The sequence below is a fragment of the Triticum aestivum genome, chromosome 6A, assembly GCF_018294505.1.
Source record: "Triticum aestivum cultivar Chinese Spring chromosome 6A, IWGSC CS RefSeq v2.1, whole genome shotgun sequence".
Lineage (NCBI taxonomy): Eukaryota > Viridiplantae > Streptophyta > Magnoliopsida > Poales > Poaceae > Triticum > Triticum aestivum.
In genome coordinates this window covers 582,064,104-582,077,641 of record NC_057809.1, presented here as the reverse complement: position 1 = coordinate 582,077,641, position 13,538 = coordinate 582,064,104, and the positions used below count along the sequence as shown (strand labels likewise).

The following is a 13,538-nucleotide window of genomic DNA, read 5'->3' as shown; positions in this document are numbered from 1 at the left end:
GCAGGCGGGGGCGGCGACGACGACGACGGCGGTGACTACACGCGGTTCTATAGCCTCCTCGGCATGTAAACCGCGTGGGCGGGCGGCGAGGGAGACGGCGGGGGTAGCCCGCGGAAGTTTTTTTCTTTTTTGTAAAATATGTTTAAGTTTGAACGAACTCGCCGATGTTTGCGTTAAATTTCAGTCGTGTTTGCGCCGTATTTGAATTTTTTTTAAAACATGGGCGCCGCGACTGTGGGACATCACACCCTCAGTGCGCGGTTTAGCGCCGGCGCGTCCGGAAGGGGCGATTTTTTGCCCCTTCTGGAGGCCAACGGCTGGAGATGCCCTTAGGCCCGAACGCTCCCGGTTTTCTTTTCTTTTCGGGACAGCACGCTCTCGATCAGGTTCGCCGCGTGAGGGCTCGTCGGCCCGGCCCGCCTGCTGTCCCCTAGCGGCCCGAGCGCGGCCGGCGCGTACCCCATTTACGGAAACGCGAGGCCCTGGCGGCCCATTGCGGCCCGCTCGCCGCTCTAGCTTTGCGGGAAGGAGAAGGCATCGTCATCCTCCATCATATTCCCCAATCCGAGATGGGTTAAGACCCTCGCCACCAACCCCTCCCTCCCCGTCTCCGCCCTCCCCACCGCACCGCACCAAGCCCACTCCTCGCCGCCGCCCGCCCGCCCGATCGCCGCCGCGCGCAGCCGACTGGCTCCGCCGCACTCCTCGCGCTGCCCGGTCGCCGGATTCCGCCGTCCTCCCTCCCCTCGCGCGCCGCGCGAGCTGCCTTGCACAGTGAGTAGTAGACAGGCTAGGGTTGACACTCCCCCCATCTCCCCACCCGCGCTTACTCCTCGTCCTCGTCCTCACAGTCGCCTTTTCGTGCTCCCTGTGTCAGTCCTCTCCCCGCCGCCAGCTCCGTCAGGTCACCCGGCGTCACCTCCCCCTTCCCTGCCGCTGCTCCTCACGCCGTCGGCGCACAGTTCGTCGGGGTTGCGCCAGGGAAGTACCGGCTGTCTGCCTGTCGATCTACTCTCCGTGGCGCCGCTCGAGGGCTGCGGTAACGATCTCATCCCTCAATCGTCTCTCCCGTGCTGTTTGTTTGTGCGGATCGGACGATTTGTTTGTCAAATTGGGGGTCTCTTTTGTGTTGATACGCCCTCGGTTGACCGGATCTGCGAGAATTCTCAAATTTAGGTGTCCTGCTGTCAATGTAGTACGGTCAGTGTGATATTGGCCAGGGTAATTTGCGGCGATGTTGCAATATCTTATGTCACCCTGTAGTTGATTATTGGGTGAAGTACTTTGGGCCGTTGTGCCTATTATTGGAACGATCTGAGGTTGGTTTTAGGCAGTTTTCATGTGCACTGCTTTGTTTATGCATTGCTGTTCAGGGTTTAAGTGCTAGTGATGCCTATTTGGATTATGCTCCTATGTGGCTCACGTAAATGTGATTGCTGAATACCATCATTTCACAGTTTTCACTGGTTTCTTCTATATTTAATTATGCCTCTATTGCTTGCATTTGGTGGTTAGTTTGTTTAGCTTGTAGCGATATGTTGACATGATTAACTGTGGTATTAGTGAAGTGGTCTTCAATGATGTTGTGCTATGGCCCAACTGATCCTTTGTATCTCAGTGTATGACCTTATCGTTATGTGGTTCAACTAGTGTGGTGGTAACCCAGTAGAGGTCTACCACCAGCTGCAGTCTGCTAGTGCTTTACTATTTTGATATTTATCTCTTGAGTTTGATGTTGTTGCCTATTAACCTTGTCCTTGAGGATTTAAAATTGAGCTCTACTCAGATGAAATAGCAACTTGTATTTCATTGTACTGTGAACCTGTGATAAGGCGGTGATGCAAATTAGAATTTGGGTTTCGATTGTTAAGCTGTTCCTGAAATGGGGTTAGGCTAGGATGAGCTTTGCTGCTCCTTGTCTTGCTCACTTCACCCATATGCACACAATTGTCTGTCTTCACTACGTCATAGGTCATATTACCCTAGGTGTATTTATCGTCGCTTTACATCCCTATCTTCCATTGCAAGAGGCATCATGTTCCAGGCCTCAGCCGGATCCCGTTGTCGTTATTTCTATAACCCGTGCTTCAAGTAATTAAACTTCTTTATAATGATATCTGTTTTCACTTGTTAACATTTGTAGAGTTTTGTTGGTTCATCCTGATCACACTTATCTTTTGAGGAGAACATATTTTCTTTTGGCAAAAATTCCGGATACATATGAATATGTTATATTAATTTTAGTACTCCCTCCGTTCACTTTTGTAAGTCATTTCAGACAACTCAAAATGGGCTGTTTTGTACATTGTCTGAAATGTCTTCAAGGTCTTATAAAAGTGAACAGAGGGAGTAGCTTATTGGTTTCATTATGTTTGAAGATGGTGCTATTTCGTGTGTGCAAATGGTGACACACTAATGCGTTTTTCCTATAGCTGTTGCAGGACAACTATCATTGATTATATTAACCGAGAGACTAGTTTGAAGCTTTGGATTCTCTGTTGAAGCATCCACACAAATCCTTTGTTAGAACATAGATAGCAGGAGGGCATTGAAATGTGGCAGCTTGCCTCCATCCTTTGTTACTTCTGAATACTGAAGAGCTTAGCTTATCATATTCCTCAAAATTCAAGGTCATACTGCTACGCAATCTGGAATGGAACAAACAACGGGGGTAAGTGGTCATGAACATGTAATTGATATTCCAAGGGATAGCGGTCCTTCGGCCTCGGCATCGCACAGTGTTGGTAGAGAGAACCATGAAGGGTTGAATCCTGTGGATAGGCCTTCAACAAGAGCTGCAACGTCTGCCTTGCAGCCACCAGCAGCAATAGGTCCTCCTCATGCAGAAAATACTTCAGGCACTAGGAGACGTGATAACTATGGTCGGCGACATAGGAGCCCTTTGAACTCTGGACTATGGATTTCGGTTGAAGTTATCGTTAATGTTAGCCAAATTGTTGCTGCCATTGTTGTGCTATCCCTGTCAAGGAAGGAACATCCACAAGCTCCATTGTTTGAGTGGGTCATAGGTTACACGGTCGGTTGTTTTGCCACTTTGCCACATCTTTACTGGCGCTATATACACCGTAATATTGTGAACGGTGAGAATGAGCCAGCACACTCACTTCAGGGCTCCTCGCAGAACAACTCGACTGAGCCCACTCCTGCAAGTGTATCAGAACGGCGAAGGAATGCTGCACGAAATGCAGTTCTGGCTAACCCAAGGTACATTGTTGTCTTTTTGCATGAATAGTCCTCAATATGTTTGTTGGTTTTATATGAAATGGTCATAGCTTGCATGTGAAATTCACTATTCCAGCTCACAAATGCATTTCTGTATCATAGTAACTTTTGTTGAATCATTATATGGTTGAAACTGGCTAGCTTTGCTGTTTTTGCTATTTGACCAGGAAAATATTACTAGATGCTGCTCTCAGCTAGGTTACGGTATATGGGAGCTAGTTTATGCCCGCCCTCCACGCATCTACTTATGATGAATACTACAAAGTCTATAGTTCTTTTCTGTTATGGATGGGTCATAATACGAACCAATTTATAAATGATGATGGATGCCCCTTGTTTGCAGGATTAATGCACTTTTTGACCACTTCAAGATGGCCTTGGATTGTTTCTTTGCCGTGTGGTTTGTTGTAGGAAATGTGTGGATATTCGGTGGGCGTTCTTCGGCTATTGATGCTCCAAACTTGTACAGGTAAGTACATATATTGTTTATTCGGATGTGATGTTATGTTTCTTTACCCTGCTGCTCACGTTGTTTCCTACCAGGTTATGCATCGTGTTCCTCACCTTCAGCTGTATTGGGTATGCCATGCCTTTCATCCTCTGCGCAATGATATGCTGTTGTCTCCCCTGCATTATATCCGTCATGGGCTTCAGAGAAGACACAAACAATACAAGAGGGGCCACTTCGGAATCCATCAATACTTTGCCAACTTATAAATTCAAAACCAAGAAACGCCGCCATGGTTCAGGTAACGAAGCCGAAGGCCAAGAGGGAGGTATAGTGGCTGCAGGGACTGACAAGGAGCGGTCGCTTTCTGCTGAAGATGCTGTATGTTGACCTGTTGCTTTGTATCTTTTGTAGTACCTGCTTATTGCAACAAAATGGAAGTTCCATGTTGCAAGGACTTACCGTCTTGCCTTTTCTTGTGATTCCAGGTTTGCTGCATCTGCCTTGCCAAGTATGCACACAACGAAGAGCTTCGTGAACTTCCCTGCACACACTGCTTCCACAAGGAATGCGTCGACAAATGGCTAAAGATAAATGCCCTCTGCCCTCTGTGCAAAGCCGAGATAGCAAGCTCATCTGGCGCATCTGATACTCGCCACATGGACCATTCAGTACCGACAATACCGACGCAGGAGATTGAAATGCATTAGATTGGTCTGCCTTCCATCTTCCGAGGTGATACATAAGCATATAGGTGCTCGCGGTGCCGGTCTGCATGTATAAAGTTGATGCTTTTGATCTATGGATTGTAGCGATGATGTCCCAAGGTTTTTTTTGTCCTTTTTTTTAATCTTGGAGAAGTTACAGCTTTTCTCGCTGTCAACACTCTTGACAATGCAAATGCAGTATTGTTTCTATTTGGCGTTCGGCTGAACTTGGGGAAATGCTGGCCCAGGCCCAGGTATATATATGTTGCCTTTCCACTGTGGTACGGCCTATGTCTATCAATTTTTTTTATCAGAGATGAAAATTATTATACTGGGAGGATAATGATGCCATTGGGCTGCCCATTCGACTCGGCTGCCATGGGCCTGCGTGATTGCTGGGTTGGCACACGCACGTAACCTTTGGGCATCTTGCATGCTGGTGTAACGGCCGCGTAGGATTGTCTATCAGAAATGAGCACCAGACTCCAGAGATCATGCTGAGCAGAGTAGATTGCTGGCTGGGGGACTCGCACAAGCAAACAACATGTGTAGATGTTGCCATGCATGGATCGATGGTAATCATGCATACACATGAAACATCTAAATCCAAACCATGCACACGCATGTTCCACTACAGGAAATACTGTCGTTGCCTGATTGTTCAGCTGTGTGCCGATTATAAATTCACGGGTACTCAGCATACGGAGAGTAAAACCACTACTCAACACCTCGTGTTGCTTGCGCCGACGTCGCACAGGCTAAATCAATAGTGTGATTCTGACACCCATATTGATTCCTACATACACACGAATATATTTATCGAGGAAACCTTCTTTTTGCGCACACAATTCCTTTTGCTTCATGATATTTAACAAAATCCAAGGCGAGACTTCTGTCAGTATCTTTGTGAATTAAAAATTTGATCACAATACTAAGTTATCCTCGTTACGGTTTTGTTCTCGTTTCTCGTTTCCGTATCCTTGTATCCTCGTGATCATATCATACTATATCTAGCTAGACGATGATGGATACCGTAATATTGAGTGTGCCCGAAGATTATTATCCATCATTGAAGGAGTAAATCCCGATCTTGAGCTATCAAATCCCTAGGCATAGTTTTTTTATAAGCCGCCTTTATAATCACCCTATTACAAGTTACGTTTGAAAACTCCAAAGTGTACCATCCGGCATGAATGTACTTGATACTCGCATGGTTTAAGGATGAGTGTATACGATAACACTTTCATAATTATACTTATAACATTGTGACGATGTGTTCTTGTAGTATATCATTCGGTTGGTCTGTTCAACACCATTGTTCCGTTCACAATGTGCTCTCGTTGTTGCCGGCATCATCCTTGTTACTTTAACAATGTCCTATGACCAGGAAAACGGGATCATCATGCAACACATGAGCTAGCCTTAGAGGCGAGACTAAGAACCTATTTTGCGTTTATGTTTCCACACATGCATGTGAGTTTTCCTCTGAATCTCACATTCAAGAAGCATAGCAATTTCTAGCATAGAAATGTAAACATTAGTTATAAACGTGAAAATAGATAATGAAATTTATTATTGCCTCTAGATCATATTTTCAATAGGTGGCTATCCAAGCTCTCGTCCCCTCATACTCATATTCATCCAAGATAGGGAAGATGGACTCCATTGTCACCACAAACTGGCAAGTCGAGGAGGGCTGGTGGATTGTTGATGCAGATCGCATGCATTGCATGTGCGTTGGATCTTGTGCCCAGCACAGTGCCGTGTTGTAGAGACGTGTCTCATCGACTCCGTCGGCGATGAAATGCAGGCTCCCAAAGATGGAAACCTGGCCCTCGAAGAGGGGAGCAATGTGGTCAAGGCAACCCACAACATTGGCGATGAAGCTCAGGGTCCAAAGGATCCCAACTTATTGTGCTCGCCATAAATCGGGGGTTGTAGGCCCTCCTAACTGTTTTGCATGGATGTCGCCTTTCACAGTTGGCCATCTCCCTTTCCTCTTGCATTGGTCCCATTTGTACATGCGTGTGTCATGTGTTTACTCCGGCTCTCAACTACCCACCAATGTTTCTCTTGCCTTGGCCCACCTATCCATGTGTCAGTACTCTGCTCAGTTCTTGCATATCATTTTCGTAGCCCTACAAATCAAGGGGAGGAGGAGATAAGTGTTGTCTGCGTTGGTTGTGTGTGTCGCTTGGTGCTTTGCACGGTGTGTCTACTTTGCAGGGCGTAACATACTACCGTTCAACCTTGAGCTGCAATGCCGCACAACCTAACAACCCGCACCACACGCTTCTTAGGGTGACCGCGCACACACCACGACCACCGCAGGGAATGTGAGATACGGTACTTCTATGAAATCTATGAAATTGTTAGTCGAAAGGAGCATCTGCGTGGCCGTGAAATACGCTCGGTGTTATTAAAATTCTTGCACTAGACGTACGTTTGGGGCTATGGAGTCCATGTAGAACTTAAAATAGAAGATGTGTACAAAGCATTTTTTGGACTCCGAATTAAACTACTTAAGATCGGTTAACTATTCCTAGTTCTTTTTAATATACCATCATAAGGTTAGCTAAGTTGTCTTAATCAACTTATTATGTCCGTGTTGCTCTCCTAGTCCCTACAAGCGGCACATCTAATCATTTTATATTGGCATGCTACAAGGATTCTTATATGTATTCTCTGTAGGTACCCATAATTTTTCTTGCAGGGTAGGTACCAACAAATATGTGAATCAAGAATCTAAAACGTAATGTTACACTCCAAATTCTTATACATGCACTGCATAGACGGCAGCAAACTTATATATTTTGTCCTCGGTACTCACGCCAAAACGCTATAAAGATACATAGGAATATCATTGATAGAAAAATCCGTCAACGTCACCGTGCAAGCACTTCCAGCTAGGTATGTTTGATTTACACCACCATCCCCACACCAGACCGTAAGTACCTTTGATTTATAACATCTTCCCACTAGATATACTTCACTGCTACGTTGGAGACCTTCTCCATCATTTATAGTTAAATACATGCATGGAACTATATAAGAAACCCAGTTCCATCCGTAGAAACAAAGCAGAGCACACATTGCACACTAGTACTCGCAAGCAATCCATCAAATATACCATGGCCATCTCAAAAGCTTTGATCATTGGCCTCCTCGGATGCCTTTGCTTCTACGGTTCGGTCCTAGCGGCTCGCGAGATCAACGATGACTTGTCGATGGTGGCAAGGCATGAGAGCTGGATGGCGCAGTACAACCGTGTGTACAAAGACACTACTGAGAAGGCATACCGATTTGAGGTCTTCAAGGCCAATGTCGGGTTCATCGAGTCGTTTAACTCTGAGAATCACAAGTTCTATTTGGGCATCAATCAGTTTACTGACCTCACCAACGAGGAGTTCAAGGGGACAAAGGCTAACAAGGGGTACAAACCAAGCTTGCAGCGGGTTCCTACCAGATTCAGGTACGAGAATCTAAGTCTCGATGCACTTCCGGCAACCGTAGACTGGAGGACCAAAGGTGCAGTCACTCCCATCAAGGACCAGGGCCAATGTGGTGAGTATATTAAGGATAATATGTATTGCATATATGTTTATTTTTTTAGAATGTCGTCTGATAGTATCTACTAAAACATAACCATGTCTAGGTTGTTGTTGGGCATTTTCTGCGATCGCTGCTACAGAGGGCATCGTTAAACTCAAAACTGGCAAGCTTATCTCACTGTCAGAGCAAGAATTGGTGGATTGTGATGTCCATGGTGAAGACCAAGGTTGTGAAGGAGGTCTCATGGATGATGCCTTTAAGTTCATAATCAAGAATGGTGGTCTCACCACCGAGTCCAACTACCCATATACCGCGGCAGATGACAAGTGCAAGAGTGGAACCAATGATGCCGCGACCATCAAAAGCTATGAGGATGTTCCGGCCAACAATGAGGGAGCGCTCATGCAAGCCGTCGCAAGTCAACCTGTCTCGGTAGCTGTAGATGGAGGAGATATGACGTTCCAGTTTTACAAAGGTGGAGTAATGACGGGCTCATGTGGCACTGATCTAGACCATGGAATTGCAGCTATTGGTTATGGCAAGACCAGCGATGGCACAAAGTATTGGTTGTTGAAGAACTCATGGGGAACAACATGGGGCGAGAACGGATATTTACGAATGGAGAAGGACATTACCGACAAGAGGGGTATGTGTGGCCTTGCGATGGAGCCTTCTTACCCCACTGCATAGAAGGAGTGCCATACGCCGCATATCCTCCTATGCAAAAAAATATTATATAATTGCACACGTCCATTTTAATTAAGTATAGTTTGTATGTGTATCTAAATTATGTACAAACATATGTCTTGTATAGTATTTCATGTTCCACGAGTTCAATGAATACAATGTAAATTATGCTACATATATAAAGATTGAAGAATTTGTGTTAGCTATATCATTCAGAGACTGTTAATTGTGCCGCCTCTTGTGCCTTCGTGCATACATAATGAACTAATCCCTCCATTTCCAAATATAAGTCTTTTTAGAGATTTTACTATAACGACTATATTCGGATGTATATAGACTCCTTTTAGAGTATAGGTTCACTAATTTTGCTCCATATGCAATCTACAGTGGAATCTCTAAAAAAAACTTATATTTAGAAACGGAGGAATTATTTGACTTGTTCTTGTTTTTATGATAATCTTGGAACCATATAAATAATATATGAAAATGATGGGGTTGATTTATAAATAAATGTTGAAGCCTGGAGGTGGAACAACATGATGAATGTCAATTCATAAATCTTGAGGAAATGAATTATGATGGAACATTATCTCTCCCAATTGTTACTGTCCTGGTCGTTCAACCCACAACACCGGCCAGACCAGAGATAGCTTTTCTTTCCCCTCTCGCAAGGTGACTAGGGAAAGCCTGTCTCCCCTCGATCTCCGCCGGTGAGTTCGTGGATTTGTCTCTCATCCACCTGCCTCTCCGGCGGTCGGTGAGGGGAGGGGGTTTCTGGTGCATCAGTTCCGGCTAGCAGATAGGTAGGGTTTTAGTCCTCGCAGGGGCAGCGTTTGGACGAATGACGACGCTTCTTCTTTGAGTCAGTCTTCCGGACTCTGATCCTCCTCAAGTTCATCCGTTGGGATGGATTAGAAGGAACTCCGGCATAGATTCCTGTCAGCTTTCGGGACGGCGAGGTTAGGGTTTCTCGTCATGCATATCCAACGGCGATATTTGGTGTCAAATTATTCAGATCGATTTAAGGATTCAACGGCGACGACTGCAGCCCGGGACACTGGTCAGGCCGGCTCCGGTATGGCCGGGACAAGGGACATGTGCACGAAAACATCCAGTTGTTATCAACAAGGTCAGGCCAGCTCCGGTATGGAAACGGCGACAACAGCGCGTCAGCGGCTCGTTCTGGCGGAGGCAATGGTTGTTTGGTGGTCCATAAACCTTGATGTAATTTTTATTATGTTTGAGGTATTTTATAATTTCGGTGAATCTTTATAACATATCTGATCTTTTTGCAAAATAAATAAATAACCACAACGCCAGCCGCATGCCTCCTACATACATGTACTGTAAAATGGAAAAAGTCTAAAATAAACCTTGAATTTATAGACAAAAGCTAAATCAAACCTTGAACTTCTAATCCCTGAAATCAGCACACCGAACTCTTCGATCCCGGTCTATTTTAAACCTTAGCGCATTCCCAAACAGGAATTGCGGATATGGCGGCTCAAACCCGGGATTTGGTTGCGAACCGACGCGAGTGGACCGGCCCACAATGCGCGAAGCATGGACCTGACAGGGTGAGTCGAACTTGCGACCTGCGGTGCAAAACTAACATGGCTTGCCACTGCGACTGAAAGCTACTTATCTAATAGACAAGAGCGACTTTATTTAACATATAACAACGTCTAGATTTGGAAACATCTCGGAAATTTTATGAAACATTTTCTTGAAAATTGTCAAAACAAAATTGAAATCCGAATATTTTCGTGATTTTTTGGAATTGCGATCTTTTTTGAAAAACACAAACAAATTTTGAAAACACGAACCCTTTTTAAATCACCAACAAAACTGAAAGTGCAAGAATTTTTTTGAAAGAACTGATTTTTTTAAACCTGAACAAAATTTTAAAGTGCGGACAAGTTTGAAACCTGAACAAATATTTGAAATTTGTTCCCATTAAAAAAAATGCTCGCACTTTAATATTTTGGAGGTTTTAAAATTTGTTCCCATTTTCTTTTGAATCTTTTTCTTGAAAATTGTCACAAAAATTGGAATGAACATTTTGTTCAAACACAAAGAAATTTTGAAAACGAGAAGTATTTTTTAAGCCTGAACATTTTTTAAAGTGTGAACACTTTTTGAAAAAAAACATGTTGTGGTATGTGATTAAATAGTTTCGTGCTTATCATTTAAAACTGATTGTCGTCGGTTAGACTGGCTAGCGGGAGGGTTTTTGAAGCACCAGCACCCAAGTTCGATTCCCTTGAGTCTAATTTTTAAATCGCCTTTTACAAAAAGGAAAAGCACGATTCGCCTGGTGGGCCGGCCCAGTCGCTTCGGGCTGCATCCGAGACCTGCCGACAATCCCATTGAAAACAGGGAGACCGGAATCGGTGTGCTCATTTCAGGGATTAAAAGTTTGAGGTTTGATTTAGCTTTCAACTACAAGTTCAAGGTTTATTTTAGACTTTTTTCCTTGTAAAATTCAACAAACTAAAACTTGTCCTTTCGTAGAGTTGCAGTAGTATGCAAAGCAGTGGCGAGTTCAAAGGTCCCACCGTGAACATTAATGTTATGTTTGTGCTGCGAGGTTCCAAACGTGGACAAGTCAGTTTTCCAGAAAGTTTGTAGCGCCATGCAACTCCCAATGCTGAAGGCTTGCTGCCGCCACCTTGAGCCCGCGCTGTGGTAGAAGGCGAAGGCTGAAGAGGCACGAGCTCTATCTGAGAGTATCTTCAACAACCGCGCAACGGGCTGCGCGCAAAAAAAGCATTTGCCGTGCGTCGTTCGTCTGGTTTGGCGCGGTCGGCAGCGGTGGCTCCAACGGCTGCGCTAAAATGCAGTGCGTGCGCGTCGCTCCAACAGCGCGCCAAAATGCAACGCGCGCGACCCGCCGGTGCATTGCATATGGCATTTTTTAACACAAAATGATGAACATTTTCAACACAATAAAAATTTCACACAAACAAGTTGATAAAGTTCATGCCCACAAGTTTAAAATCATGCCCAGAAGTTTATTCAACCAAGTTCAAAATGCAAATCAAGTTCAATACACAAAGGAAAGACACATCATTCCTCGTCCTCGTCTTCGTCCTCGTCCTCATCTTCGGAAGACGATTCTTCCGCCTCCGAAGATGAATCTTCCTCCCTCTCGCGCACCGCATCACATGAAGCTCCGACGGTGTTGGCAAGATCTTCAACGGCATTTTCATGGAAATGTGTGTGAGGAGGCTCATCGAAAGACATTCTGCCCATGGCGGTCGGAGGTGTACCCATGCCTCCCATGAGAGAAGCAAAACTCATGCCTCCCATCGTGGCCATAGCGTCGGGGGGTGCTCCAAAGCCAGCCATGCCTCTCATTGCATCTAAACCGCCCACGGTACCTCTGAAGCCACCCATGGCATCCATAGCGCCGAGGCCACCGCCACCCATGGCGCCGAGGCCACCGCCACCCATTGCACGAACCATGGCTCTTTTTTGGATCAAGACTTCTTGTTGGGCAAGATTGACATACTCCTTTTGCACCGCATTGAGGTTAGTTGTGTCCAAGAAGAACAAGTGCTTCTCCCATTCCAACAACCTAGTTCGCTCCTTATTGCTCACCTTCCTCTCCTCAAAAGCCACCTTCCTCTCCTCGGCCGCCACCCTCCTCTCCTCGGCCGCCAACCTCCTCTCCTCGGCCGCGGCATCTTGGGTCCTTGCCATTTTCCTCACCTCGTTGGCTTCTTTTCTTGCCTTCACAATAGCTTCCATAGCATGTTTGAGCTCATCATCTCCTTTCCTCTTCTTCTTTTGGGTTTGGTCTTTCTTGCACCCATCCGGTCACTTTGGCTTCGAGTAAGAAACTGAGTTGGGTGTAGCGCTTCTCTTGCCGTCATCACTTGATGCATCATCCTCCTCCTCCTCATCATCCAACTTAATTGTTCGCTTCCGTTTGTCGCTCAAATGCAAATCATCCAAATCTTCACGCTTCTTCCATTTCTCATCATCCTTCAACACATCATAGCAATGAGGCAAAGTAAAGACCCTTCCTTTCTTGATCTTCCACTTTTTGGTTTTCCTCTTCTCTTCTTTGAACAAGTTTTGCACAATGTTGAACTACATGAAAAGAAAGCAAGTTAGCACCAACAACAAGCAAAACAAAGCAAGTTTAGCACCAACATGTAAGATGAAATGGCACTTACTCTATCGTCCTCATTTGTGCCACTTGGGTTCAACTTGTCAACCGCCTTTTGACAAGCCGCCCATTTTTGACAATCCGAGTTGATTGTCGACCACCGGGACCTAAGTGATCGGTTGGAGCGATCAATTCCACTCACGTTGCGAGCATCAAAGTGTTCCTTCATCCGGTTCCAATAAGCATCTCTACTTTGATCGCCTCCAACGGATGGATCCCTCGACACTTGCAACCAAGTATTGCATAGTAAGATGTCATCGGTGTTGGTGTAATTGCCCGCTCTTCCTTTCGGTGCGCCGACAATGCCCTCATCCTCCTCGTCCACCTCGAACTCATGGTCTTCAAAATGCATGTCATTGGTTTGAGACCAATGCGAATTGTTGGAGCCAACACCCATCGTTGACATGTATGCATCATCATTGAGACTACAAATTTTTTTGCACAATGCAAATAAGCTATCTATATGTGACGAATGCATTCAAAAAAGAACAAAAAAAATGAAAAGTTAGATTTTTTTACCTTGGAGGCATTTCGTCGAACATGTTGTGCGCGTCGGCCGCCGGCTCAACGAGTGAGCTTGCCGGCGCTTCGGCAGCCGCCGCACCCGTCGCACGCCCCGCAAGCTTCTTCCTCTTCGTCTTGGAGGTGCCGGAGCCGTCCGCCGCCTTGTTTTTCTTCGCCGATGTCTTGCCCTTCTTTAGCCGCGCCGCATTGGGGAGCTTTG

The 13,538-nt window shown here is 45.5% G+C and overlaps 2 protein-coding genes across 7 annotated transcripts; both read left to right on the top strand.

The window, feature by feature from the left end:
* The first annotated feature begins 541 nt into the window (after positions 1 to 541).
* On the top strand, positions 542 to 4,682 carry LOC123128685 (E3 ubiquitin-protein ligase At1g63170). Of its 6 annotated transcripts, XM_044548753.1 has the most exons (7): positions 542 to 774; positions 878 to 1,039; positions 2,433 to 3,037; positions 3,143 to 3,225; positions 3,587 to 3,712; positions 3,787 to 4,072; positions 4,180 to 4,682. In XM_044548753.1, the coding sequence occupies exons 3-7, from the start codon at positions 2,654 to 2,656 to the stop codon at positions 4,399 to 4,401; spliced, it is 1,101 nt and encodes a 366-aa protein (XP_044404688.1). In that variant the 5' UTR covers positions 542 to 774; positions 878 to 1,039; positions 2,433 to 2,653; the 3' UTR covers positions 4,402 to 4,682. The 6 variants fall into 6 exon arrangements, with proteins under 6 accessions (XP_044404688.1, XP_044404684.1, XP_044404683.1 ...); XM_044548749.1 differs by having other exon boundaries at positions 2,442 to 3,225; XM_044548748.1 differs by having other exon boundaries at positions 2,433 to 3,225.
* A 2,794-nt stretch (positions 4,683 to 7,476) lies between these two features.
* On the top strand, positions 7,477 to 8,640 carry LOC123128686 (senescence-specific cysteine protease SAG39-like). The gene is made up of 2 exons (XM_044548754.1): positions 7,477 to 7,962; positions 8,054 to 8,640. The coding sequence occupies exons 1-2, from the start codon at positions 7,530 to 7,532 to the stop codon at positions 8,638 to 8,640; spliced, it is 1,020 nt and encodes a 339-aa protein (XP_044404689.1). The 5' UTR covers positions 7,477 to 7,529.
* The last annotated feature ends 4,898 nt before the right edge of the window (positions 8,641 to 13,538 follow it).